The sequence below is a fragment of the Sorex fumeus genome, unplaced genomic scaffold (genome assembly GCF_029834395.1).
Source record: "Sorex fumeus unplaced genomic scaffold, SorFum_2.1 ptg000063l, whole genome shotgun sequence".
Taxonomy (NCBI): domain Eukaryota; kingdom Metazoa; phylum Chordata; class Mammalia; order Eulipotyphla; family Soricidae; genus Sorex; species Sorex fumeus.
The window spans coordinates 60,200,887-60,228,732 of NW_026606120.1; the positions used below are offsets into that span (position 1 = coordinate 60,200,887).

General features: G+C 40.5%; 1 protein-coding gene across 1 annotated transcript in view; it reads right to left on the minus strand.

The window, feature by feature from the left end:
• Positions 1 to 27,846, minus strand: part of VMP1 (vacuole membrane protein 1) — a 120,167-nt gene that overhangs the window by 91,803 nt on the left and 518 nt on the right. Inside the window, exons 2-5 of the mRNA XM_056126600.1 lie at positions 11,084 to 11,182; positions 7,359 to 7,494; positions 3,370 to 3,460; positions 478 to 588 (exon numbers count right to left, since the gene is read on the minus strand). Coding sequence (XP_055982575.1) covers positions 478 to 588; positions 3,370 to 3,460; positions 7,359 to 7,494; positions 11,084 to 11,156 — 411 coding nt within the window. The 5' untranslated portion in view covers positions 11,157 to 11,182. The remainder of the gene's footprint in view (positions 1 to 477; positions 589 to 3,369; positions 3,461 to 7,358; positions 7,495 to 11,083; positions 11,183 to 27,846) is intronic.

The window sequence follows — 27,846 nt, forward strand, 5'->3', positions numbered from 1 at the left end:
AACTACACAAGAGAGAACTGCTATTCCAAAATATGGAAGGCAAAAAATTTCCTGAATAAACTAATTTAAGAAAACAATCTCATTTGCTTTAGAGTCCCCCCCCCCCCCCCCGCCTCATTTTTCCCTTATAAACTTCAGAACCAAGGGGCTGGAGAAAAAGTACAGAAGGTAGGATGCTTGCCTTGAATGCATGAGGCCAACCTGGGTTTTATCCCCGGCATCCCAGGTGGTCCCCTGAGCTTGTCAGGAATGATTTCTGGGTGCAATGACAGGAGTAATTCCTGAGCACCATCAGGAGTGGGCCCCACTGTGCCCCTCCCCCCCAAAAAAAGCAAAAAACCACACAAAAACAAAACCAGATAAATAAAATTTAAGGTACTGAACTGAGGATAAATTAAAACAACTGAGCACTTTAACTACTGAAGGAAAAGCATCAATCTTTCAATAATGCTTATATTAAAAGAAAGTCATTCTTACCAGATAAAGCAGAAAGGTGTGCAGTCCTGTTCCAAGCCCAACAGAAGACAAAATTCCTAAGCCTATCCAGTAGGCATATAAAAGAAACTGTTTCTCTATACGTTTCACATACTGAAAAACAAAAGACATGAGGTAAAAATAACAAAACTAGAATTCTTAGGCAGAAATGATATTTATAAATTACAAATAAAACTTAAAGCAATTAAAACAGATTTTCAATAGGAAGAAAGTATTAATATTAACCCTTCCCTTGAAGATGGTTAACTGTAACCTGTGATAAAAAGATGGCAAGAAATAATCTAATTGGAATAAAACTCTAATTTATGGACCTTTAAATTCCTATTCTTCTGGTAACATTTATAAAAAAAAGTCAATCATAAAGTACGTATAAAAATCAAAATTTGAGGGGTCAGAGAAATAGCTCAAAAGGCCAGAATGTTCACTACTCTGCACTGCATGCGCTAGGTCAAGTTTGATCCCTGATACCACATAGCTTCCCAAGAACTACTGATTGAATTACTGAGCCCAAGCAGTGCTATGTACTGGGTCCGGCATCAAATATCAGGCCTGCACAGCCACACCAAACACTTCCCAGGAGTGGCTACTGGCCCCAAGACCACTGGAAAAGGCCCCCAAAAGAGAAAAAAAAATTAAAGATATTGGAAGTCATAATAATTTTAAGAAAACATAATATACAGTGGTAGAGAAGCAATTTTTAATAAAATATCTGTGAATGGAATATATTTGTGCTTATCCAAGTGAAAATTGGGAGAAATGACTTTAGTACATTTAAGAGTGAGAAACTTTTCAAACAAGAAATAGGACTGACTCACTAAGTCAGAAAGAGAGGGACAGACATAGAATGACTGTATTCATCTGTGGAATATAAAATAACATAGTATGAGATTAACATCCAAGGACAGTAGAGAAAAGGGCTAGGAGGATCACTCCATAGTTGGAAGCCTGCTTCATGGGCTGCGGGCAAAGGCAGTTGGGACAGAGAAGGGATCACTAAGTCAATGATGACTGGTGGGATTGCTCGGGAGGGAGATGTGTGCTGAAAGTAGACTAAAACCAAACATGGTGGCCTCTCAGAATCTGGATTACAAACCATATGCCCAAAAGAAAAAGAGAAAGTTAAAAGAAAAAGCCTGCCATAAAGGCAATAGATGGGGTGGGGATGGCAGGAGGCAACTGGGGCCAATGGTGTTGTACACTAGTGGAGGGATGGGTGTTCAATCACTGAATGACTGGAACTCAATCATTAAAGCTTTGTAACTGTATCCCATGGTGATTAAAAACAAATTATATATATAAAAATGAAACGGACTGGAGAAACATCTCAAACGGCTAAGTGTTTGCATTGCAATGCAGAAAACCTTGATCTGGGTTTGATCCCTGGCACATGGTCCCCAAAGAAATGACAGAAACAACCTCTGAGCACCACTGGGTGGTGACCCCAAAAACCTGGAAAAAAAGAGTGAATTGAAATCTAGTGGAAGATGGATTTGTTTGAAGAATCCGATTATGTTCCCAGTAAAACTTTAACACTTGAGGAATATAAATATACTGGGGCTGGAGTGATAGCACAGCGGGTAGGGTATTTGCCTTGCATGCAGTGGACTGGGTTCGATTCTCAGCATCCCATATGGTCCCCCGAGCACCGCCAGGGGGTAATTACTGAGTGCATGAGCCAGGAGTAACTCCTGTGTATTGCCAGGTATGATTCAAAAAGCAATAAATAAAAAAAATATATATTTAAAAACAAATACATTTGAAAACATTAGAGATTAAACTGCTTTAAAATATAAACTAAGGACCAGATAGTATAGGGGTTAAGGTGCTCTCCTTGCTCTGGGCTGACCCTGGTTTGATCCTTAATACCACACTTGGTCCCCCCAAGCCCTTCCTGGAGTGATCACTAGCACAGAGTCCTGAGAACAGCCTGATGTGCCCCAAAATAAATAAACAAAATATAAAATGATACCACTTCAGAATCATTATCTTAAATAACTCGATGCTATAAAATATCACTTCAGAATCATATCTTAAATAATTTGATGTTTTATCATTTTAACAATTTTTACAAAATATCCTACCTTCCCTTCAGTAATATACTTCTAAAATACATAAGAATAAAATTTCCTTATTTATTTATTTTTTGCTTTTTGGGTCACACCCGGCGATGCCCAGGGGTTACTCCTGGCTCTGCACTCAGGGATCACTCCTGGTGGTGCTCAGGGGACCATATGGGACGCTGGGAATTGAGCCCGGGTCGGCCACGTGCAAGGCAAACGCCCTACCCGCTGTGCTATTGCTCCAGCCCTATTTATTTTTTTTAGTGAAGGAAAATAGTTTTTATTGAAAGAAGTCTACATAGAAAAGTGTAAGAGGAAAGAAAGAGAGAAATATATGATCAAGTGAGAACAGGGGCTTCTCCTGAGTGGAAGAGGCCGGAACTTTCCTTTGTAAACATAACCTTCAATCTAGAAGGCATAGATAGTTTAAACGGATTACAGCAATGAACTGTAAAAAATATGAAGACTTTGGTAATAAAGGATCCATGCCACTCTAACTGAACATCATCAGGACATGCAATTAAAACCTTAAAAGTAAAAATTAGTGATACAGGGCTGGAGAAAAACAATAGTTTGTGTCCCAGTGCACACACATGTCCCCCACCCCACCCCAAGAATTGCCACACGTGGCCTCTGAACACAGTGCTATGTGGAGCCCAATAAACATAAGACAACAACGAAAAAGGATATTGATATATATTCAAAATAAATGCTGAGAGATCAAGGACTACACAAGAATATTTTTAATATTTGGCCTGAAAAGCAAAACATTAAGATACTGATGAGCAACAGCAAGTGTTGCTGAACGTCTTACCTGCTGATGAGCTCCTTCAACATAATACGTAGCTATAAGCGCAGCAAGCAGCAGTAAAAAAGACATCACAATGCTTTGACGATGCCATAATCTTAAAAGCAAATAAAAAAATAAATGAATTATCTTGGTCTCATTTTTAGAATTAGTCACTCTTAATTGCATTTAACTCAGCTATAAAATCTATTCTTCAGCTGACCTTCTTGCTTCCCAGGTGAGGCTGGCCTCTGCTGACATCACCGGGACTATGGGGAATGGGAGGAAGAACCCCACCCTAACTGGCGGGTCCCAGTAGCCTCCATACCCGACCTGTGCCATTTTAAGGGCCCACACCACAGCTCCTAAAATGCACATGGCCATTTATGCAGCGGTACGACAAATTACATGCTGCTCAGTTATTCTTTCTGTCATTCTGTAAGGACTAGAGAGAAGATAGAGAGCAATCTTCAACTGAATTTTGGTGGTGGTGGGGGGAAGTGGGGGGTGTAAACGAAATACTCACCCCCAGCAAAGCAAGAACACCAGAAAAATGGTAAACACATAGAAGCCCACCAAGCTCAATGAGTGAACGCAGTATCACCAAAATGTAAGCAACACCAGTAAATCCTCAACAGTGTCTTTAGTGACACTATGAAGATGTTTACTGGGTTCAAAGAGTCAGTAAAGCACAAGAAAGTGTAAGGTAAAAATGAAAAAAGTACTACAGTCAGAAATGAAGAACATGGAAGGTAATAAAAAAAGATATAAAAAAATTCAACCAAAACTCTGAAGAGCAAAATAAAGAAGCTGAGTAGAAGACTGAGGAGCTCCAAGATGAGAAGGAGAAAACCATGAGGAAACAGAAGGTGAAAAACAGTCTGAAAAGAAATGAATAGCATACCAGAACTGTAAGACAAGTTCAAGAGGAAGAATATAAGAATCACTGGGATCCCTGAAGAACAGGAAGGCAATTGTGATGAAGACAAAATTGTTAAATCATCAATAAGAATTTCCAGAGTTGAGGATTATGGGCACCAATATCCAAGAGGCCCAAATGATCCCAGTGAAAATAGATCCAATTAGGAAAACTCCAAGTCACATTATACTCAAAATGACAAAATCCAGACATAGATTACTGGATGCAGCAAGATCAAAAAAGGAACTAATTTACAAAGGAAAGCCCATAAGATGTGCAGAAGATCTATCAAATGAGATTCAATGAGCCAGAAGAATGTGGAAGGACACAGTACAAAAACTCAACAAAATGACACCACACCAAGAATACTCTATATAGCTAGATTACCATTCAGCTTTGAAGGAACTATACAGAGCTTCATAGATAAGTAACAGCTTAGGGAATTTGTTCCTTTTAAACCAGTTTTGCAAGAAACATTAAACTACCTTTAAAGGACAGGAGAAACTTTCAATCATGAGGCATTGAATATAGCACTCACTCATGGTGTATATGGCTATCTACTGGATTAAGGTTAAAAACATATAGCAATTAATCATTAAAAATCGACTTTTGTTGATTTATTTTCTGATAATTATATTTCTCATTTCTTTAAGTTTTATTGGTCCAAGTAATATGAAATAAATTTGTTATAAGTCTGTCAAGGGGGAAGGTTGAGGGGGGCACAGTAGGAGGAAATCTGGGGATATATTGGTGGCTGGAACATTTTATGCCCGAAACAAATTTATTATGAACAACTTTGTAAATCATGATGTCTCAATAAACTTTCCTGAAAAAAAAAATCTATTCTTGGGGGCAAGATGATTATACTGCGGGAACGTTTGCCTCGCACATGGTCAGCCCGGGTTCTATCCTTAAAACTCCATATTGTCCTATGAGCCCAATAGGAGTGATCCCTGGGCTTAGAGCCAGGAGTGAGCCGTGTGAATAGCTAGGTGAAGCACAAATCCAAACCAAATCACACCATGCCAAACCGAAACAAACCAAAAAAAAAAATCAATTCTCTCAGAGTCTAGCTCTTATTTACTATGGTTTTGGGGGACTACTAAAGGGACTCAAAGGAAGATACATGGGCATAAATTGCAATTTCTTTCCTTTTCTCTTTTTGGGCCACACATTGTAAGTAGTGCTCAGAGGTGATGCCTGGCGGTGCTTGGGGATCATAAGCAATGCCAGGAGTAGAACTGGGGCTGGGCGCAAGAATTAGCCCTTGTCCCCTGAACTATCTCTCTGGCCTAAAATCCAATTTCTTACCATAAACCACATCACAGCCTTTCCTTACTCAACAGAACATTGAAATGAGAGAGGTATATAATGAAAAAACCACTGGCTTTCATCTCATGTTCACAGCCAGACTCCACTGCTCAGACGAGCTTCATCCATGAATAAATCTGTTGATTTTGTGACCAAAATCTCCAGGCTCTCATGGGGATGGGCAACCTCCTCCAACCCCCCAGTTCTTCCTGGAGGATGGCAGTCACACCCTTGAGCTGCTTCTGGCACCATATAAGCTCATTAACTGGCCATGATCCAGAGACTCACAAATAAATCTCGGCAGAGATCAACAAGCTGCAGAGATGCCTGTCTCATCCTACTTAAAATTTTAGAATTCCTAGAGCGTCATCTCATACTCTATACCACTGATGAGTAGCACAACACATTGGATAGGATATAAAGTAGAAGGCAATCAATGTGGATTAAAAATATATTAGCACAAGGGCTGGAGCAATAGCACAGTGTGTAGGACGTTTGCCTTGCACACGGCCAACCAAGTTGGCCAGCATCCATATGGACCCCTGAGCACCGCCAGGAGTAATTACTGAGTGGAGAGCCAGGCGTAACCCCTGTGCATTGCTGGGTGTTACCCAAAAAGAAAGAAAAAAAAACATATATATTAGTACAAAAGGCTCAACCCATAACATGTTAGTAACCTCTTATGCAAGGGCTTAATGACTCCAGGGTGAGAAACAACAATCTTCACACACTTTCTTCTAAGGAAACCTTTTTTGACCATTTTTAGCAGGTTATTCATAACAAGCAATTAAAAAATAAATTATTTAGGGCCTGCTATTGGGGCGGACTTGGGTGGTGATTGGGAAAATTTGAAATAATGGTGGTGGGAAGGTGTAATGGTGGTGGGATTATTGTTGGAATATTGTAAAGTAAAGTAAAGGCCCTCCCGTTGATCGTCGATTTGCTCGAGCGGGCCCAGTAACATCTCCATTGGAGACTTTGTTGTTACTGTGTCTGGCATATCCAAATACTCTCGGTAGCTTGCCGGGCTATGTAATAAATTATTGTGAACGACTTTATAAAAAAAGATAAAAAAAAAAGACTTCTGGCTTTCAAGTTAGAGAACCTGGGTCAGAGTCCCTTAAGTAGCACATCCTGAGTAAGACACTTCACCAATCTAACTGTTTTCTGTTGATAAAATTATAATAATCATAATTTTTAAAACTTTTTTATGGAGCTTCTTTAAAGATTAATGAGCTAAAAAAGTTTCATAAACTATAAGTACCATAAAAATGTAAGCTATGACTACAGCCATAACTTGGAAAGGCAAAACAGGAAATGATAAGGCATGTAGAAATCCAACTTGACTATTTATGATATTTGAAACTGATTTTACAATTACTAAATTTAAAGCCTGAACACACTTCCATGGCAGAGTTCATTTCCACTGGCTCAAAGTATTATTAAAGTGCCACATATCTTGAACCTTGTCCTATTAAAGAATCAGTGTATCTTATGTATACTAAGTCTGAGTTCTCCTGAGGGTAGAGATAGAAGGAAAAAAAAAAGTCTTATTTATAGTGCTCTCCTCTACAAAAAGGAATTCAGTACAAAACAACGGTCAATTGTAATCATCCAATGAACAAAGAACAATTTGTTCCCTTAATCCATTTTTCTTCCAGCAATAGAAAACAAGCATGTTTCTATAACATACTAAATGTATTTTGATTGCACAAACAGCAAGCAAGTGTTGAATATTTCCAAAATCAGTGATAGTTTATAAAAAAGATCACGGAAGATTCTTTACTTTGAGGTCCACTCCTTCAAGACTACTAGGGTTTCCAGAGAAAAATACTGCAAGGTAATGAGTGGCTGTTTCCACAGGACAATATTCTGTCTTTCTTCTCGATCCCTCCTCTTCTTTTCACTCATAGAAGAGGAATCTGAAAAATATTAGTGCAGAAGTTAAAGGAGAATTTCTAAAAATCTATGCCCACTCTTTCCACTCATTTCTAAATTTACCTACCTTTTCGGTCTTCATTTGAAAGATTGGCACATAAATTAAAAGGATGTGATTTAGTTCCCACTGTGAACAAGTCTGGACTAAATGCTTTCCCTTATTTTAAAATATTAATTTATTTCCATGACAAGACTTCTGTTCTTTTACATTATTGGAATACCAGGTTCAATCCCCAAGACCATATGGTCCCCCCAAGCAACTGTGGGAATGATGACCTAAACAATAATCCAGAAAGCAGTCCCCAGAACTACCAGGTGTGGCCCCCAAATAAAAAAAAAAAGCAAACAAAAAAGACTTAGGGTCATTGTAAAGATTGAGTTTAAAGTTAAACTATCTTGTTTTGTTTTGTTTTGGGGCCACAACTGGCGGTGCTTGGGCTTACTCCTGGCTCTGTGCTCAGGGGAGTACTCAAGGCTTACTCCTGGTAGTGCATGGGGAACCATACAGGGTGCTAGGGATTGAATCCACCCTTTGTACTATAGCTCCAGCCAATTTGTATAATTTTGTTCAATGCACACTGTATTTCCCAGGAAATGCTTATAAACAATTTAAACACTGTCAAGTCATTGAAATGTAGTACAATGGAATAAATAGTTTTACTAAAGAAAAAAAAAAAAGAATAAATGCTTCATGGACCACTACGGCAAAATGTCTAAGAAACATGTTTTTAAAAAATACTAAAGAGGAGAAAGGAAGAGATAGTATAGTGGCTAAGGCACTTGCATTGTACAAGGCTGACCTGGGTTTACTCCCTAGCATCCCATATGGTCCCCAGAGCAATGCTAAAAATGGTCTCTGAGTGAAGAGCCCGAAGTTCTGAACACTACAGGATGTGGTTCCCAAAGCAACGAAAAGTACTAAAGAAGGCTTTAGTGGAGTTGGCACAATAGTACAGAGTGCAGGTCTCTTGCCTTGCAAGCAGCCAACCTGGATTCCATCTCTACCACCATCTGTGGTCCCCAGCCTGCCAGGAATGATCACTGAGCACAGGCAGGATTGCACCCTGCCAAGACCCCATCACCCGCCCCCCCCCACACCAAAGAAGACTACATTATACAAATATTAATTTCAAATTCCAAGGGGGAGGGCTAGGCAGTGGGGGAAGAAAATCATAAATGTGTGTGTTTGGTGAAAGGGAGAAACATTAAGATGTAAAAACTTAAAAGGTAGACCATGCCATGCCTATTTTTCAATACTGAAACTTGGTGAAATAATGTGAATCTTTCTCCTTCTCTCCTTCCTTCCCTCCCTTCCTCCCTCCCTCCCTCCCTCCTTCCTTCCTTTTTTCTTTTTTGCTGTTGGTGGTGGGAATCACACCCAGAAGTGCTCAGTGTTTACTCCAGAGTCTTTACTCAGGGATCATTTCTAGTGGGTTCTGGGGACCACATATGGTGCTGGGGATTAAACATAGGTTGGCTGTTGCAAGCCAAGTGCCCTACCCACTTTTTATTGCTCTAGGGCCTACGATGCAGAATCGTCTGACAAAGAAATTCAAGTGATGGAGAGAATGAAGAAGTAGAATAGAGGTGAAATGGTGTCAGTGGTCGAGGGTCTTGAGTACTTGGATGGTGGTGGAGTGCAATAACTTCGCACATCATAAATGTCAACACGACTATAAATCAAGTTACCTAGATGACAATTAAAAAGAAGCCTAAGAATTAGCACACTGCAGCAAAATGTTTTCTGCAAGGTCATGTAGTGATTAGGACAAAAAAAACCCTACTACTTCAGGGAGTGTGAACTTTATCCAATAAAGGAGGATTTCTGTGATGCATTATTATTATGCATAATTGCAAAGCATTTGAGAGAGCAAGAAATTTGGAGAGTAAGGATATCGTTGACTAGGAATATACAATTCTGGATAGCACACATACTTTGCATGTATAAAGTCTTGGGTTGGATCCCAGACACCAAAAATACAATAACAAACAAAAGAAAACCATTGTAATTAACAGGAAAAAAAACCCAAAAACCTTTCATTTTCTTTTAAACACATAAAGGAATTTTTTACTTAAATTATTTGTATAAATAAAACCTGTAACTTGTAGCCTAAATGCATAAATAAGTGCCAGATATATTAAAATTTACTACAGATTTCAATCATGGTTAAAGCAAACTTACTCATCTCAAACTAAAATTTTAAACAGGGATGGGGCTGGAGCAATAGGACAGAGGGTAGGGCACTTGCCCTGCATCTGGTCTAGCTGGGTTCACCCATTATGGTCCCCCATTTTCCATAAGAATTCCTGAATAGAGTCAGGAGTAAGACCTGATTACCACTAATGTGGCCCAAAAATAAAACAAAATAAACTAGGGCTGGAAGAGACAGTTTTGGAGTTGTGGTTCTATCTCTGGCAACATATACAGTCTCATGAGCACTGCTAGGGGTATTCCTGAGCACAAAGCCAAGAATACCTGAATACCTCCAGGTGTGGTACACCACTCCTGCCACCCTCCAAAAAATAAAATGGAAGCATTAAAATAAATTCATAATAAGGGCCAAGGAAGCAGTATAACAGCAGAGTGTTTGCCTTCATGTGAAGACCCTGGGTTTAAATCTAGCACTGAAAAGGCAAAAAAAGAGGAATATATGGGGCCAAAGAGACAGTACAGCAGGTAAGGCACTTGCTTTGTACATGGGCAACCTGGATTTGATCCCTGGATCTCATATGATCCCCCAAGCACTGCCAGAAGTGATTCCTGAGTGCAGAGCCAGAGTAACCCCTGAGCACCACTAGGTGTGGCTCAGTGGCGCCAAAATAGAAACAAAAACAAAACTAAAAGCATAACTCATAGCTTTATATAGCTTTACTGAGCTGGAGAGATTATATAGGGGTTAAGGTGCTTGCCTGACATGGTCCCAGTTTGATGCTCAGTACCAAAGGTCCCTAGAGCAAAGAGCTGGGAGTAACCCTGAGAACTGCCAGATGTGGTTTCCCCCGGCCCCCACCAGACATACAAAAATGTACAGTAACAACATTTGAAAATTTGTGATAACGATATATTTAGGATACTTAGGATTAATAAGCACAGTGGGTAAAGTGTTTGCCTTGCATGCAGCCGACTCGGGTTCAATTCCTCTGTCCCTCTCGGAGAGCCCAGCAAGCTACCGAGAGTATCCCACACGCAAGGCAGACCGAGGCAAGCTCCCCGTGGTGTATTCAATATGACAAAAACAGTAACAACAAGTCTCACAATGGCGACGTTACTGGTGCACACTTGAGCAAATCGACGAACAACCGGAGGACAGTGCTATAGTGCTACAGTGCTACTCAGGATTGTTGGTATGAGAGCAAATAATAATCTTGTCCCTGGAATACTGATGTAACTGTATCAATCACCCTGACCCCAAATATATTTTAAGAGGAAACAAAAGATCATTAATTTTATATAAAATATATTTCACAGTATTTTATTAAAATTATGATATCTATTAGATATAACATTTATTCTGCATATATTTTATATTTCTATTTTATAAATATGTAATCTTTCTCAAATCAATACTTTACCTGTGAAATTTCCATTATATTGCTCCTTGTTCATTGCTACACGTTTCAGAGAATTTTTTCCATTCTCTGCCATTTCATAAACCAATAATGCTTGAGGAGCTAAAGAAAGAAAATAAAAATTCAATGATTTGCATTTAAGACAAAAACGACAGCAACAATACAGCAGTGATACTCAAAATGCTATTTAAACAAAAGATTCAGGAATCCCAACAGAAATGATCACTCTGGACAAGGACTTGGTGCTGAAAGGAGGTAAAGCAATATTGAAGATCATGTTGCCTAAAAGGAAAAAAGGGAAGAAAAGAGGGAGGGGGGAGAGAGAGAAAGAGGGAGAGGAGGAGGGGGAGAGAGAGAAAGAGGGAGAGGAGGAGGGAGAGGAAAAAGAGGGAGAGGGAGGGAAGAGAGAGAGAGAGAGAGAGAGAGAGAGCTGAGACTACCACAGAGGCAGGCTAGGGTGGGGAGGGAAACTGGGGACACTGGTGATGGGAAATGTACACTGGTGAAGGGACTGGTGATAAACACTGTATGACTGAAACTCAATAATGAAATCATGAACAACTTTATAATTGTGTGTCTCATGATGTTTCAAAGTGACAAAAATACGGAAATTATGTAGTTACAGTCTTCTCCATTTACTCCAGCAATTTTCTAATTATAATTTAGTGGCCAGGACCCAAGCAATAGTACAGCAAGCAGGGAATTTGCCTTGCATGCAGCCAACCCAGGTGGCATTCCATATGGTCCCTCGAGTTCTGCCAGGAAGAATCCCTGAGCACAGAGCCACAAGTAAGCCCTGAGCACTATCAGGTACGGCCCAACACCACCTCCCCCCTGACATACATACACACACACACACAAACACACACACACACACACACACACACACACACACACGGCCATTAACTAATACTTTAAATACTGCTAAGGGTCAGAGAGATGGCTAAAGTCTTGATTTTTATGAATCTACAAAAGGAGAACAAAAACTCTTTTTTCACAGGATTGATGAGGATGAAAATATGTGGAGGGGACATGCACATGTGTGTAACTATAAACAGCCATACATCCAAAGGGAGGAGGCCTAGGAAGCAGTACATCTAGAAACTCCCTGTATCAGAGGATGACTTTGTAGCACATGCCATATTGCTACGGTATCAGGGAGATGCCTTTCATTCAACATTCATGAAAAGAAAATCTAGGGTCTGTAACAGGCACTAAAGTATAAAATAAATAAAACAAGGCCCTTTTCCTTCAGAGGGTCAGAGACTGGAAGCCAGGTGAGTGTAAGACTTCACTCATAAGACATCAATATATATAATTTAGTAGCAAGAAAACAACTTTTAGAATTGGATTCAACCCCAAATTTCAAAAATATTTATGAGCAGGGGAATATTTCTGTATCTCTAAAATTAATGGGTTGGAGAGATAGTAGGTAGGGATAGCAGGCAGGTAGCTTGCCTTGTACAAGGTCAGCCTGGATTTGATTCCTGGCATCCCATATGGTCCCCTGTGCCCCATCAGGAGTAATTCCTGAACAGAGTCAGGAGTAAACCCTGAGCACTGCTGAATATGGCTCCAAAACTAAATAAATCAATAAATCTCTGACATCTAAAGCTGAGGTAGTTTCTTTAATTTAAAAGATACGGGTAATACTACATATAACAAAGATTGACCATACAAATTAAATAAAGTGATATACACAAAATACTAATGTATCACCTCAGCTTTCCTGCAAATCAGTAAATATTAATGCTAATGATGAGAGGAAGACGTTCAGAAGGAAGTATGGGATCCTAGAGAACAATACATTAAAAGAGTTCATAGAAGCTAAAAATAAAACATGTCATACTTCTGTGGAAATGTGCACGAGACAACATAGTTCATGTATTTATATATGCCATTTGTTAAAAACCTAAAGAGCTGAGCATCACAATATTTAAATTTATGTCTATTCCAAAAATCATACACTTTGGTTTCTATTAATAAAATTTTAACTAGGAATGCTTGAAGCACACCATATAAAAGAGTTAAAGATTTTCCATCTTCTAGTTATTCCACTTGAATTCATACTTAAGTTCTGTAAATACTTAACAGTGTTGGTCCATATTTAGTCAAACCCTCTAGGTGATTTGTTTAAAATTCAAGTAATCTGTGGTAAAAAGGGATAAACTAGTCACAGAAAGGCTTCTTTTTATAAAGAAAACATTCTAAAACCTTTTCTCTTGCAGAAAAATGAACACAATTCTCCAGCTTTAGTCTCTCCCATAGTGTGCTCTTTAGGAGATAAAAGGTCTTATTTTTTTTGCTAGGGATCAAACCTGTATTTGACATATGCAAGGCAAGCATCTACCTACTGTACTATCTCTCCAGCCCCAGAAAATATAAAAGGTGCGATCTAAAACAACTTGGGTTCATTTGAGTTCCTACCTAATAACATTACACAATTATTTTAAGAAGTTCTTAAAGATATTGCAACAGAGATTTTCACTGGAGCACAAATGTTTCCTTACACAATATACTAAAAAGAGGAAGCAGTTAACTACCACATCCCACTCACAATTTTTTTTCTAGAAAACAAAATAGTCTGGAAGTTTATAAAAAATAACCCAGGGAATGGAGTCATTTTCATAAAGCTATTGCCTACAAACTAAATTCACAGTTTTAAAAACGACCTTTGAAAAACTTTTGCTTTTCCCCAAATAATATACTATATAATGCAAATGTGCAAAATGAAGAACCAAAAGCATCAAGGGCAGGAGATAATATAGTGGTTAAGGTGCTTGGAGATAAAAGGTTGACTACTGTATGCAGTCAACCCTGGTTTGATCCCTGGCACTGCATATGGTTCCCCAAGCCCTACCAGAAGTCCTGAACAGCACTGAATATGTGGTCCAAGCCCTCCCCCCTTCCCCCCAATAAAGAAACAAAAAAACCCCCAAACCTGTGTATGTGTGTGTCGCGGGTGTGGGGGTGGGGGAGTGGGATACGGTGGGAGTTGCATGTGCAGAGAGATAGCACAAGGGTAGAGACACATGCCTTGCATGTGGCTGACCCTGTTTTAATCCCTGGCATCATATGCCCCCCCCCCCCCCCGCCCCAGCAATGCCTAGTGTGATCCTTAAGGTCTCAAGACCTGCTCTGGTATCCCCGAGCCCCGAACGGCAACTGGTCCAGCTGATGAAGTTTCACCTGGAGTAGCCACCAGCTGAGCACCCTTTGAAAGTCACCTCTCCACAAAAAAATTTCCTTAGAGGTAATTAAAAGTGCAAGGCACCTGCAAGGTCCCGGGTTTGAGCTCCAGTGCCACATGGACCCCTAAACCTCTGGGTCTGAAGAGCACAGCACTGCTGCCCCGAACACCAAATAATCACATGGCCACTGCTGATATCTGACCCCTTCACGGACAGCAAAGCCAAACATGTGCAAGCACCACAGCCACTTGGAACCCACAGTCATGAACCCACATAATCATCAACAACAAAGGGAAGGGGAGAGAACGAAACTGAAGGGATAAGACAGGGGGTGGAATTCAGTTTCACAGCAGTGCCTGACTGCAGGTAAAGGTCTCAATACCTGGCACCCACACCTCTATCCAACATGGCTACATTAAGGAACTCCCTCAACTCTGCACTCAGGTGTGCAGGGAATAATTATATACTATTATAAACTACAAAGAACAACCCAGGAACAACCAAGTGGAAGAGATGTACAGGGCAAGCTATGAGTATGCAAGTACAGAGTTCCCTCCCAAGTCCTCCCTAGGCTGTGTTTCCAGCACCTTCAATTGTCTAAGAACTCAGCAGTGCAAGCTTTCTCTCTCTCCTCTCTCTCCCCCTCCCTCTTTCCTCTACCCCTTCTCTCTTTCAGTGAAGGGATGAGAGGGGCACCCAGAAATGCTGAGGCATAACTCCTGGCTCTGCACTCAGGAATTACTCCTGGCAGTGCTAGAGAACCATAGGGATGCTGGGGATCAGACCCAGGTTGGCCACGTGCAAGGCAAGCACTCTACTAGGTATAGTCTCTATCTAGCCCCTAAGCAGCTCTCTGAATTCCAGCATTTCCCAAAGAAATACGACACCCTAAAGCAGGTAGGTGCCTCCTTTGTTCATTTAAGGAATGTAGATTTCCGAGGGGCCCTGTATATTTTCCTTTTTGTCTTTTTCTTTTTTTTCTGCCAAGAGGGCAGTAACCACATAAGTTTGGGAACCTCCTCTATTTCAGGTCATTTTAGCTATCATTAACAGGCACCTATAAATAAATCTTTATTCACTGATAAGTAGCTCAAACTCTAGAAGCTGGGGAACGAAGCTAAACATCCCCAACCTCTAATCAAGCTTGGTCCTTTTGTCTTTCAGGTGATCAGCTCCAACCCCAACTATGTTCGATCCCGGCATTCCACATCCCCCACCCTCCCCTCATCAAGCCTGCCAGGGGTGATCCAGGAGTAAGCCCTGAATAACACTGGGTGTGACCCCCAAAAGCAAACAAAACAAAACAAACAAAGAAACCCAAAAGGTTAAATGAAAACATAAGTGGATTGAGGAGAACGCTCAAAGGGCTGGAGCACAGGCTTAGACCTGGATTTGATCCCCCGCTACAGCTGTGAGTGGCTCCTGAGCACCACAGGATGTGGTCCCAAGCTCAAAATAAATGAATGAATAAACATGTAGCTAAAGCATTTAATATCATGGGTTGGTATTAAAACGTGAAACATGACAAATATTTTGTTTCTTTCAGGCAGAAGTGCTCAGAAAACACCACCAGCCTACAAAGGTTCTTTGTAGCAGGACATTCAGCCCTAAGACAATAATACTCCATTCATGTTAAGCATAAGCTATACTTATAAGACTAAAACAATGCAAAACTAAGTCATGATGAGCACTCCAGGCAAAACAAAAAGACATTTGAAAAACACACCCAACTCCCAGGAAAATAAGTGTTACTGAAAAATTAACAAAAGAAAAGTATAAGAATGTAAAAAAACTGACTCTGGAGGGACAGAGAAATAGCTCAATGGGCTAGAGCCCCTGCTTTGTTTTTGTTGTTTTTTTGGGTCACATCCAGCTGTGTTCTGAACTTACTCCTTGCTCCTTGGTGGTGCTCAGGGGACCACATATAGCACTGGGCATTGAACCTGGGCCAGCCATCTGAAAGGCAAACCATTTTACTCCCCGTTCCTTCTCTCTAGCACTGGGAGCAGATGCCTGAAAGGCAAACTTCTTACTCCCAGTTCTATCTCTCTAACTCCTGGAGCACATGGTTTGCATGCAAGAATCTTCCCTAGAACTAGTGGTTCTTTGAACACAGATCTCAGAGCAGCCCCTGAACACTGTAGGGTGTGATCCAAAAGCCAAAACAAAGTTACTGATTCTAATTTTGCTGGCCACTAGATTTTAAAATTAAAAAAAAATTCTTCTTATTAAGAAAATCATCTAGAGCTAGAAGAGGGCTAAGTGCATATACTCTACATGCAGGAGGCACCCAGCAATGCACCCTTAGCACTGAATGCTGAGACAGGAGAAGCCCTAAGTAATAGCAGATGTGGAAATGAATTCTTTTTTTTTTTTTTATAAAAAACATTTCATTTCATTTCATTTCATCATCCTGTTATTCGTCGATTGCCTTGAGCAGGCCCCAGTAACGTCTCTTTCATCCTAGCCCTGAGATTATACTCAAGGCTCTTTAGGAGAATGAGACCCATCATTGTTACTGGTATTTGGCATATTTGGTACGCCACGGGGAGTTTGCCAGACTCTGCCCTGTGGGCAGGCTACATTCGATAGCCTGCAAGTTTGGACAAACTTGCAGGCTATAAAAAACATATAGTTGGGATTTCCAATAAAACATTGCTCACCAACAAAGCAAAGTACAAAGACAGTTCGAATATGAAACTCTCGGCAATTTTATTTCAGAAGTGTGGATCCTAGGCTAGGGAGATTGCCCAATGGTCAGGGACGCATTCCTTACACACACGGGGACTTAGCATTGCACACCCTCCCCAGCATGGCTGGGTGTAGCCCTGGAGGCCTCTGAGGGCTACGAGGGTAGCCCCAGCACAAACAGGACTGAGCACTGAACCTCCAGCCCAACTGGCTGAACACTGATAAGAGTGGTATCTACCCCAAGAGCACTTCTTAGAGGGGCCTGGAAAACAAAACTGTAGGATCAGGGCACCTGCTTCTTCGCCTGTATTCACCTGGGTTCAGTCCCTGGCACAACACGGTCTCCCAAATATCTCTAGGCAGGGTCCTGGAGGTCCCTGAACACTGCCAGGTCAACCCTGAAGTCCCCAGCACCACAGGAGCTGAGCAGCACCTTGGGCCCTAGCACTGAATCACTGGCCTGGTTGGTCAAGTATACTGGAAGTGTTCCCCCCCACCGGGCTCTCTGAACACTTCCTGAGGTCTCCCAATCCCCTACCCCCACCCCAAAAGATGTAGATTTCCTTAAACTATTTTTTGTTTTTTGGCTTTTTGAGTCACATCCAGCAATGCTCAGGGTCTAATTCCTGACTCTGCAATCAGGAATTACTCCTATAGGTGCTCAGGGGACCATATGGGATGCTGGGGATGGAACCTGGATTAGCCACAAGCAAGACAAACATCCTACCTTGCTGTTCTTTCACTCTGCCCCCTCCTTAAAACTATTAAGATGAACAAGCTGCTAGTCTGGCCGCACCACAGTCAGGTGTATACAAGAACCACAATTAAAGAGATGTGTAAGCAGTGGGCTGACGAGATAGGCTAATGAACCATGCAACCACTGCATGCAGAGGACCTGAATTCGATTCCTGGCACCACACATGGTCCACTGAGCAATGCCTGAGCACAGACTCAGGAATAGCTCCTGTGCACTATTGGAAACAAACACAAAATTCATACTTCTTGGACTAGAGACATAGGACAGAGCTCAAACAGAAGAGGGACATGCATGGTATAACGTCCTGGGGTCAATCTCTGATACTAAAAAGTTCCAACAAGCTCTGCCAGGGGTGGTCCTCCTGGCCTCAGAGCACCACCAGGGATGGTCCCTATGCCTGGTTTTTAATAGCGGCAAAAAAAAAAATTTTTTTTTGAAATGAAAATCCACATTCTTTTAAGAATACAGAAAGGTTGAAGTAAAACAAAGATAGTTAAAAAAAATTATTGTGAGAGATAGAAACACACAAAAGGCTCAAATCACCAGGAAGAAAAAATAATTTATGATTTGAATACCTGATATAATAAAGCAACAAAATCTGACAACATTAAAAGAGGATAGCTAGAGTACAGCAGGTAAGGCAGTTTGCCCAGGGCTATATTTGGTCCTGGAGCCAGTCGTGATCCCAGAACCTAGACCCAGGAGTAAGCCCTGAGCCCACTGGGTGTGTATCCCAAACAAAATAAAAAACAAAGAGATCATAGAAGCCTAAGAGATAGTATACAAACTAAGGCCTGTGCTTGGAATGTGGCCAACCCTGTTCTGATCCCCAGTGCTTCATATGGAGTGACTCCTGAGCACAGAGCCAGGAGTAGCCCCTGAGCTCCATTGGGTATGGCCCACCACCACCCCGATTAATAGATTAATAGCAATCCAGCCCTCCAATAGGAAACAAGGAAAAGCTTAACTATATAACCCAACCTCACATATTGAAAAACCAGAAAAAGAATAATAAATAATCCCAAAGTAAAAAATAATAAAAACGAGAGCAGAAACAAGTAACATAGAAATTAAAAAAAAAAAGGTGACTAAAAAAAGGAATTGGTTCTCTGAAAGAATAAACACGTCTGGAAAGGCCCTTACTTGTCTCATGTGAGAAAAATAGTTGAATCAGATATGAAAGGGGGGGATAAAGTAAAGTTGGATCAGATATGAAGGGGAAATAAGTTGGATCAGATATGAAGGGGAGGGGAAATGAAACAGACGTCTCAGAAATACAAACCGAAACAGTAATTAAAAGTCTCAAGAACAAAAAAGCATGTTCGACAGAGTTCACTAGTGAATTCTACCAAACCTTCAAAGATGACTTACTACCTATACTTTTCAATCTCTCCAGAACATATTTTGTTCTTGTTTTCAGACCACAGCCAGCTGTACTCAGGGCTTACTCCTGGCTCTGTACCCAGGGATCATTGTTGGCGGGTCTATGGAAACCACATAGAGTGCCAGGGACCGAACCCAGGCTGGCCGTGTAAAATGGTAAGTGTCCTACCTGACACAATAAACAGGCAAGATAAAGGGAGTCAAAGGAATTCAAATTGAGAAGGAACTTAAGACAAAAATTAAAAAAACATACGGATGCTAGAGAGATAGCATATTGAGAGATTAAGGCAAGTGCCTTGCACGCAATCAAAGTAGTTTGATCCCTGGCACCATGTATGAGCACAGAGCACAGAGCTGGGAGTCGGCCCTGAGAACTGCAGGGTATGGCCCAAACACCTCCACCCCACCATAAAAGCTCAGCACAGGGCAGGATGGGCATATCCACTTTGCATATAGGAGGCTAGGGTGCATTCCTTGGCACTATACCAGAGCAACCCTGGAGCACTGAGCTGAGATCACTCTTACAAATACCATGATGTACTCCTCCCACAAACCAAACAAACAAACAAATGCTACTACTCTACAACTATAAACATCAGGAAGACATGGTTGTGACAATAGTATAGATAATACATAGGGTAAATTAAATTTTTGACAAATGTGTAAGTCTATTCAATAATGATACTAGTATAAATAAATTTTCTTAGAAAAATATGAAAACTGATCCTTATCTTTCCTTATACGCAGTAACTTATTTGAACATAAATGTAAGAACCGTAACTATCAAGTTCCTGCGGGGGATAAAAGTATTGGAAAGGAAATAGGAGAAAAATCTTTGAATTTTTTTTTTTTTTTTGCTTTTTGGGTCACACCTGGCAATGCACAGGGGTTACTCCTGGCTCATGCACTCAGGAATTACTCCTGGCAGTGCTCGGGGGCCCATATGGGATGCTGGGAATCAAACCTGGGTCGGCCGTGTACAAGGCAAACGCCTTACCCACTGTGCTATCACTCCAGCCCCGATCTTTGAATTTTTGGAGACTAGAATTTTGTAGGATCCAAAAAAAGCAAAAACCATAAAAGAAAACATTTTTGATAAAAAATTAAAACTTTGTCCCGGATCCTTATTTTTGAACTCTATACAACATTCACTTTCAATGTGTATGTGAGGGAATTTAAGGAGGCCTGTTCTAGATCATAGAATAGCATTTGACATTCTTATTTCTGGATAAGTAAAAACTTTCAAATGTTTAGAGCAAGAAAAGAAGTGAAAAATCATGCTCCCAACTGTCGTCACCTACCTTATACCCTGTAAAATATAAGTCTTCTTTTAAATTAGTTTTGTGTATTTGACTTAGGGGGCCTGATGGACAGGGGTTTGGGGATCATCTGGAGGTTTTCAGGGGCTACTCCCTGGAGCGATAGCACAGTGGTAGGGCGTTTGCCTTGCACACAGCCAACGTGGCCGACCCGAGTTCGATTCCTCCGCCCCTCTCAGAGAGCCCGGCAAGCTACCAAGAGCATCTTACCCGCACGGCAGAGCCTGGCAAGCAACCCGTGATGTATTCGATATGCCAAACACAGTAAAAACAAAGTCTCCAATAGAGACGTTACTGGGCCCGCTTGAGAAAATCGATGAACAACAGGAGGACAGTGACAGTGACAGTGACTCCCTGGATCATTGCTCAGGTTCCTCCCAGAGGTTCTCAGGGGATGCAACCCATGATGTATTCGATATGCCAAACACAGTAAAAACAAAGTCTCCAATAGAGACGTTACTGGGCCCGCTTGAGAAAATCGATGAACAACGGGAGGACAGTGACAGTGACAGTGACTCCCTGGATCATTGCTCAGGTTCCTCCCAGAGGTTCTCAGGGGATGATGCAGTGCCAAGAAATTAACCTGGTTGGGATAGAACAATAGTGCAGCTGGTAAGATGCTTGCCTTGCAAGCAGCTGCCCAGGATTCAATTCCCAGTGTTCCTTAACACCTTCAGGAGTGATCCCTGAGTATAAAACCAGGAGTAAGCCCTGAGCAAGCCCTGTTTTGGGTTGTCCCAAAACAAACAACAAAAAGACACTCCTCCCCCCAAAAATTAAAGAGAAAGAAATGAACAGGGGCCTACAGCTTGCAAAGGATCAAAGCATGCCCATCAGCTCTCTGCGCTCTCTCCCCACATGATCTTTTTTGCCCCCCAAAAAACTTTTAAGTTTCCTTTACCATTTTTTTTAAACTCAACATGGCTATTTCTCTTTGTGGACTCCCCAAATGATGAATCTGGTTTCAAAGTTTAAAATACTAACCCAGGGGGCTGGTGAGATAGCACAGCGGGTAGGGCGTTTGCCTTGTACGCAGCCAACCCGGGTTCAATTCCCAGCGTGAGTGCAGAGCCATGAGTAACCCCTGAGCATCGCCGGGTGTGACCCAAAAAGCAAAAAACAAAAATACTAACCTAAATTTGTATTTCTGAACTTTACTTCTAGATGTCTAATAGAATATTGCATGATTCGCAAGCATTTCAAATTTAACATGTCCTTTCTGTTGATAAATATCCCCTTTCTAGTGACAAAGAAATCTGGTCCTTCCGCCTCTTCCCTCTCCAGGTATGTGGCACAGCTGTCTACCCAGTAAACTAAATATAGAGGCCTAGTCATCCTTGACTCTTCTGATTTCCTTATTCCTCACATCTAATCCAGGGCCTACTCCTGATTTATTTTTATTTTTACCATCATTCTAGTCCATGATGTTTTTTTCTTTTCTCTTACTTGGACTAAAGCAATGGGCATCTAACCTCTCTCTTCATTTCTATTCCTTTTTCCTTTGGTTCTTGGGCTCAGGGATCACTTCTGATGAGGCTCAGAAGACCATTTGGGATGCTGGGGATCCAACCCAGGTGAGCTGCAAGCAAGGCAAGAGCTCTACCTGCTCTACTATCTCCCCAGCCCCTTAGACTCTATTCTTGGCCCCTTCAACTCATCTTTCACATGTAAGCAACAGTGAACATCTTATCAAAGTACTACTACCCTACTTGAAATTGTATAATGACTTCATGACTTTCTGCTGCATTCAATTAAACCCAAGTATTCGTGTTCTAGTCTCAAACAAGCACACATTCACATTGATTCTGCTTCAGCTTTTGATTATTTCATAACATTTACAATGCCATGCACAGTTTTCACTTCTGTATTAATTTCTTTCCTCTACTATTATTTTCTTTTGGCCTGGTAAAAAGCTTGGGACACAAGATGTTTGCTCACCGACTAGATGAATGAACAGGTAACTGATGGCCTTGCATCATGATCTTTTTTTGGCTTTTGATTTTTCAGACACACCTGGAGGTGCTGAGGGGCTACTCTCAGCTCTGTGCTTGAGGGTCACTCTTGGCGGTGTTTGAAAGAATATCAGGGGTAAAACCAGGGACTCCCACAAGCAAAGTGTGTGCAGCCCACTGAGCCCTCCCTTTCTGGCCCCACAAAATGAGCTTTCTATGCAAAGAAAGAAGACACCATTAAATACCAAATCCTTACATTTCAATTCTGACAATTTATGTTATGCCTTACAGAGATAATGTAAACTGTTAACAATTCCAACACATTGAGAGAATGATTACAAGAATGCTATGGTTAAATATCCCATATATGCTGTAAAATATTCATGAAATTAAATCTATGTATTCACAAACCTTTTTAACAATGACAAAATAATCAAACAGTTACATAAAGACATGCTTTCAGGGCCAGGGAGATAGCATAATGGATAAGGGATTGCCCTGCATGCAGCCGACATGGATTCAATCTCTGAGACTACAGACTGCTACTGCTAGGAGTGATCCCTCATGAACTAGACTAGCCACACAAAAGGCATGCTTTTAAAGGAAGACTGGGAAAGAGTTCTCAGCAAAGTTTATCAGACCACAAAATGATAAAGATGATGATTGTGGTAAACTGTGTGTCACGCACTGTTCTAAATGCTTCACTTAAATCTATTAAATGAAACCTAATAATAAAGGTCTGACCTCATTGCCTAAGAGGAAACAGATAGGAAGAAGTTGAACAACTAGTCAAGGGTCACAGAATCGTAGATCTGGAATTTGGACCAAGGTAATCTAGCTGTACAGTCCAAACTTATAGTCCTTTCAGGAAAAAAAAATTCTATAAATATCAAAATTACTACACGTTAAAGAACCTCAAAAGGAGAAGACATCATAATGAACTACTTAAGTGTGCTGACAAACTCTTTAAAAATTATAGTTAGACTAGCAGGGATAGGATTACTTAATGAGTAATGAGTACTTGCTTAATTTAAAAATGCCTTAAGCTTTAAGTATCACTTTTTATCTGACACAAAAAGAGATCTCTGGTTCAAATTTCCTTCAAGGAGGCCAGGAGGACTGGTCCACTGTCAGGAGCTTGCACAAACAGAGGGGGCAGTTACGATAGAGAAGGGATCACTATGTCAATGATAGTTGGAAATGATCACTCTGGACAAGAACTGAGTGCTGAAAATACATAAAGGGATATACATGATAACCCGCTAGTACCTGAATTGCAAACCATAATGCCAAGAAAGTGCATGGGGTAGGGGTGGGAGGGAGGGAGAAGGGAATGGAAAGAGGAAGAGAGGAGGGAGGAGAGAGAGAGAGAAGAGAAGAGAAGAGAAGAGAAGAGAAGAGAAGAGAAGAGAAGAGAAGAGAAGAGAAGAGAAGGGAAGGGGGAAAGGGAGAGAGAAAAAGAAGTGCATGGGGCAGGGGGATGGGGGTGGTGGAAGAAGGGAAACTGGGGACATTGGTGGTGGGAAATGTATACTGGTGAAGAGATGAATACTGAAACATCCTATGACTGAAACCCAATCATGAACAACTTTGTAACTGTGTATCTCACAATGATTTAATTTAAAAAATTTAAAACAACAAAAACAAGTTTCCTTCAAGAAGCATAATATTTTCAAATTGAGTTTTAAATGAAGCTTTTACACAAACTGCTTTCAACCTCTTCACCCCCCAATGAATTTCTTGATGGCAATAACCTTAAAATTCATCCCCAAAATTTTGCAAGTCTTTATAAAAGGAGATTATCAACTAACAACAATCAAACTATCACTATTATCTATCCGGTTTGTTTCCAGGGTTAGTTAGAATTCTCTAATCTGGAATCCATATCCAGATTGGGAGAACACAAAAATTAAAAGAACTTTGGATAAAAACAGCAATGTAAAAAGTACCTGGCACTGTAACACCAAGAGAGAGGAGAAAATAATCAGTTTTTTTTTTTTTGGTGTGAGGACACTTTTGGGTCACACCCAACGACGCACTGGGGTTACTCCTAGCACTCAGGAATCACTCCTGGTGGTGCTTGGGGGAACCACATGGGATACCGAGGACTGAACCCAGGCCAGCTGCATGCAAGGCAAACACCCTACCCACTGTACTATTACTCCAGCCCCAAACTAATCACTCAGAAATCAACAGAATCAAAGAGTTCTCCCAAAGACAAAGAACTCTTTTACTGTCAATATTTATCTAGAAATGAATAACTCCAAAGATTAATGAAAATATAAAGATTATAAAATTATAAACCTAGAAAAAAATTTTAGCATGAGCTAAGAAATTAATACAGCTTCCTCCTACTCATTAGCAACATTCACTCAGTCGAGACATGTGTTACAAAGATCCTCTGCCTTTTCCACTTGCCAGAAAGGTGACACCTCCATATCTGAGAGTAATGGAGCATGAACTCACTGTGCTGAAGAACAGAACTAATTTTTCCCTCTTCTTATGCCATTCTCCTGTAATTTTTGCCAGCCATAATATTTCTGTTTTCCTAATTAGCGAGACTAAATCAGCTCAGAGGGAAAACACACATACAAACACAGAGTTATTGCTTTAATGCATTTATACATTTAATATATTCTCATACAAAGCAGAAAATATCAAATCATGTGAAAACATCTGAATATAGCCTTAGCATAAAACAGAAAGAACAGAGGCCAGGGACTGGAGAGACAATACACTGGGTAGGGCATTTAATGCCCTGCATAGCTGACCCAGGTTCCATCCCTGGCCCCCAGGGTCCCCCAAACATTGCCAAGTATGTCCTCTAAGCACAGAGCCAGGAGTAAGCCCTAAGTATTACTCCCAAACAAATAAAAAAGAAACAACACAGGCCAGGGATGCAGCTCAGCAGTAAGGAGCTTGCCTTGCCTGTTAATCCCTGGGTTTCAGTACTGCAAAAAAGACAAAACAAAAAAACCCAGAAGGAATTACTGGGGACTTTAGTTGAAGTTCTGATGATATTACCTAATTCATATGCTCCAGGCAGGTAATTAATATTCCTGGGCCCCAATTTTCTCTGTTAAATTAAAATAATTTATATCATCACTGAGCTTCCTTCTAATTCTAAATATTAGAAGTGAACCCATCAAGTTTCTTCCTAACATAAGCAAGTAAGATTACTTCTAACTTTAGTCTACTATATGTAAGTACCAAAAACGACAGCTTCTCTGTATTTGGAAATTTTAATGAGAAAAAATAAAGTATTGTAGTTTAGGTAATAAAGTACAATAGTATTAACATTTATGGTTTTGATGTATGTTACCGCACCTTCACCACCACCAAAGTGTTATATTTGGAACTTAAGTGACAAGAGATCATGACCATGGAGGAAAAAAATCACATTTAAGTTCACAAATGCAAATTATACTCATCTTACTTACCTACTTATTAACCAGGTGACTAATTTAATGGATCACAGTACCATACTCTTCTTTGGCAAGCTTTTATTACGTTCAAAAGTAGGACAAAGATCATCACTGGAAAGTGTGACAATATTTTCAGATAAACAACACCCTTAATATAAATTTCAAATTTCGAAATGCTGTAAAGTAATGGTAATTTGCACTAATACAGTTCCAGATATCAGAGTAAAATGACAACACCGTCACATTTGTTTAGTGATTTCATGTTTACTATCTCATCTATAATTGTGACAATCCTATGAGGCAATGTAAGTGAACTTTTTTTTGTAAGTGTATTTTTTATCAACACAATCTAGACCAGTTCAGAAAGTTGGGAAACCTATAAGCTTTACTCAATGTTTTGAAGCCTTCTTCATCCAACCAAGCTTTTATAATTTTAAAAGTCTCAAAATGGAGACTTTTACTAGGCCCGCTCGAGCAAATGGATGAACAACGGGAGGACAGAGGACAGAATGATGTTTATGATTCTGAAATTCAAGGGCTGAGGATATTGGTCAGTGGTAGAGCACATGTCTCCCATATTCAAGGTTCAGGGGTTGAATTCAAGTCAAAAGCAGGAGTGAGATGAAAAAGTGAAAAGAATTGGGTAACCAGTCCATGGGTGACTGAAATGAACAAACAGCAGCAACAACAAATACATACACACATGCATACATGGATGATCACATTTGAAATTATAAATTCAATAAGGATATTTACTAGTTGCAGATGGTAAATCCAAAAATATCATTCCACATCTCAAAAATCCTGTCATTTGGGCTCCTAGACAAGTGTGAAACTTTCATCTAACTCAGAATGGAACAATGTGTAAATTAAACCAACTGATAGATACTATAGATAGATAACTGCTAAAAGGCATTAATTATTAAGTACTTCGGAAAATGGTAATTTCATTTTGGAATGTGAGTGAGTCACAGCAACTAAATGTACTGATTGGCTATATTCAATAGAATATATCCCTAAAGAAAATAAAAAAGTATCAGTTTTCAAGTAATACATGCAATGAAATAAAATACAAAAGATTTCTGCTGTAGTCACTTCACACCTACACAAATTACTTGCATTTAGGTAATACCAAATCTCTGCCAAGTTCCATAAAATCTAAACTGCCTAAAACCGTACCGCAAAGTAAGTTTCTAAGAGACAAGAAATCTTTCGGAGGTAAAAGCGCTTGCCTTGCACATAGCAGACCCCAGTAACGTCAGGAGTGATCCCTGAGCACAAAGCCAGGAGCAGGTCCTGAGCACAGCCCAGTGTTGTCCAACCCACCCCTGCTATTCAAATAATAATAGTTTCTAGTTCTCATCGTCTACACTAGTAATACACAACTAAATTTAGAGCTAGGTAGTAGCAGGAACATTGAATTCTCATTAAAACACTAGAAATACTTGTGTAAGCTTCTCCAAAGAATTAGTAGCAGGAACACTGAATTCTCATTAAAACACTAGAAATACTTGTGCAAGCTTCTCCAAAGCATTAGTGCAAATGATAAAATTTTGCAAAAGCCCCAAAGGGAACTAACGGACACTATATACAGGGAAAATAACAAATTGAAAAACTAATCACTTAGTGATATAGACATAGATGTGTGTCTGCGTGTATAAATGATTTTTGCATGAAGTTATGAAGTTCAACATAGTTATGAATAGTGCAAAACCTACTAGAGGTCACTGGTAATCCTTGAGCAGTGGGAAAGAGTCATACCTGGCTTCCTGGAATTTAGAGGGTAAGAAATCTTTTGATTTATTGCAAATAATTCCACTGTAATGACCTAACAGGCTGAAGGCGTCAGGGATTTGGAAAAGGCAGAGAATCCTATTCTCCATGAGAGCAGAGAGAGCAGTGCCGGTGGTCTTCAGCAAGTGGAGCAAAGGCCCCACTCCCGTGGCTACCACCAACGCTTTGGACTGCACTGGCACGCCAGGATTTTGTTTAGGGGAAGTATACGTTTAGCATCACGCGCAGGTGGTTGGGGAAGGCAAGCACCGAAA